At 56.4% G+C, this 1,591-nt stretch overlaps 1 protein-coding gene across 1 annotated transcript; it reads right to left on the reverse strand.

The window, feature by feature from the left end:
* Window positions 1-1,052: 1,052 nt before the first annotated feature.
* VOLCADRAFT_101498 (uncharacterized protein) lies at window positions 1,053-1,440 on the reverse strand (the record flags this gene model as incomplete). Its single annotated transcript, XM_002959938.1, has 1 exon — window positions 1,053-1,440. A coding segment is annotated over one exon (387 nt), but the record flags the coding sequence as incomplete, so codon positions are not given.
* Between the last annotated feature and the right edge of the window lie 151 nt (window positions 1,441-1,591).

The following is a 1,591-nucleotide window of genomic DNA, read 5'->3' on the forward strand; positions in this document are numbered from 1 at the left end:
AGGCCCCCGAATGCGGAACATATAATGCGGCCCTGCGCGAGCGTCTCCATAGCCGACTCCAAAAGTTAGCGTGCAGTAGTACAAGACTTACGCAAGGTTCCCATCCAGGAGCATCTTGCCAAACTCCCAGGAACCAAGGAACGAGAAAAGGGATTTCTTGTTCGAGACATCTAGGAGACGGCTGACATAGCCACTGAGCGACATCTATCCAAGCTGAACTTCACTTCCTTATCTCAGTTCTGCACTTAGTCGGTGGATTGATGCCCAGAGTCAAGGATGCCGGGGGTCCCTAACCCGTCCACTCCTTGGGCAGCGCCTCAGGTATACTGGCTTAGAGATTACGCCTGCTAGACGGCATAGAGGTTACAGCCTTTCGCCGGACAAAATCGGAAGGCGATGCAGTACCGTACAACAACCAGGGCTGTTTCAAGTCAGCATGGAATGCAGAAGCTGTACAAAGTTTACCGCAGCTAAACAAGCCAGTTTCAAAGAAGGGGGTCCTTGTGAAGCAGCTGCCCGCGTTTCCAAAGCACGTATGGGGATGTGGAAGGTGCCGAAGTACGTTCGCGAGAAAGAGAATGGGGCCAGGCTGGAGAGGAAAGTGCAGTGGCATATTGGAATGTGAGATTAGTGTAAGCGAGTTACAGGGCGTTTGGCGCACGGCGGAATGTACATGCAGTCTTGTCGTCGCGCGCGTATATACACGTCGCGTCGGTCCTCTGCTATGTTGTAGTAACGAAGAATAAGGCATAGGTACAAGTCGTCGCGCTTGGACGGACATGCCAGAACAGGCAACATGATGGGTGAACTCGCACGCTACCAAGCATGCACCCGAGCACGCGACGAGCCGACCTAGAAAGGAGCAGCGCCCCCCCTCCCCAACGCTGACGCAATAGACCATCCCAAGCGCTGGTGTCCGTATGGGCACCAGCTGAGTTCACACACGAGTCATTGTCGGACATGTATGCAACGTGAAGTGCGATCGTGCCCAAATACAACAGCCACTGCGCAATGTCCAGAAGGCTAGCGCTGAAATCGTCGGACACCATCCGTCAAATCCCCAGTTGCTGTGTCGGCTTGGCAAGCGTGGCTCGGGCGTCGTCGTCTTGGACTGTCACGGCGGGCGGCATGTGGGTGCTGCCGGCCCGTTGTCGGCTCATCACGTAGAAGGCCAGGCTGGCGGAAGGCGGCCCATGCAGCACATTGTAGCCGTCCGGCCCCCGGCTCTTGAACTGCGCGATGTAGAGGGCCTCCATCTTTTCGGCCAGTGCAGGATTGGCGGTGGACATGAGGCGTGTCAGGGTGAAGTGGTATCGGAAGGGTTGGTAGCGGCGGGCGTCATCCTTCATCCGGGTGGGTGGGTTGCTGGCATGAGCTTGGAAGCACCGGTGAGGATCCTTGGATTGGCCTTGGATGATCCGCGGAGTGTCACGGGCTATGCTGCAGTTGGTGGAAGTACGGTTAGGGCTGTTCTGAAGGCACTGCTGACACCTACATCCAAGTCAATGCGCATCATCCTGGAAACGGGGCTCACTGCTGATGTGCTGCTATGCAGGCCAACTCCTGGTGCCGGTATATGCTCACAGCGACA

This window comes from Volvox carteri, assembly GCF_000143455.1.
Source record: "Volvox carteri f. nagariensis unplaced genomic scaffold VOLCAscaffold_1669, whole genome shotgun sequence".
NCBI lineage: Eukaryota > Viridiplantae > Chlorophyta > Chlorophyceae > Chlamydomonadales > Volvocaceae > Volvox > Volvox carteri.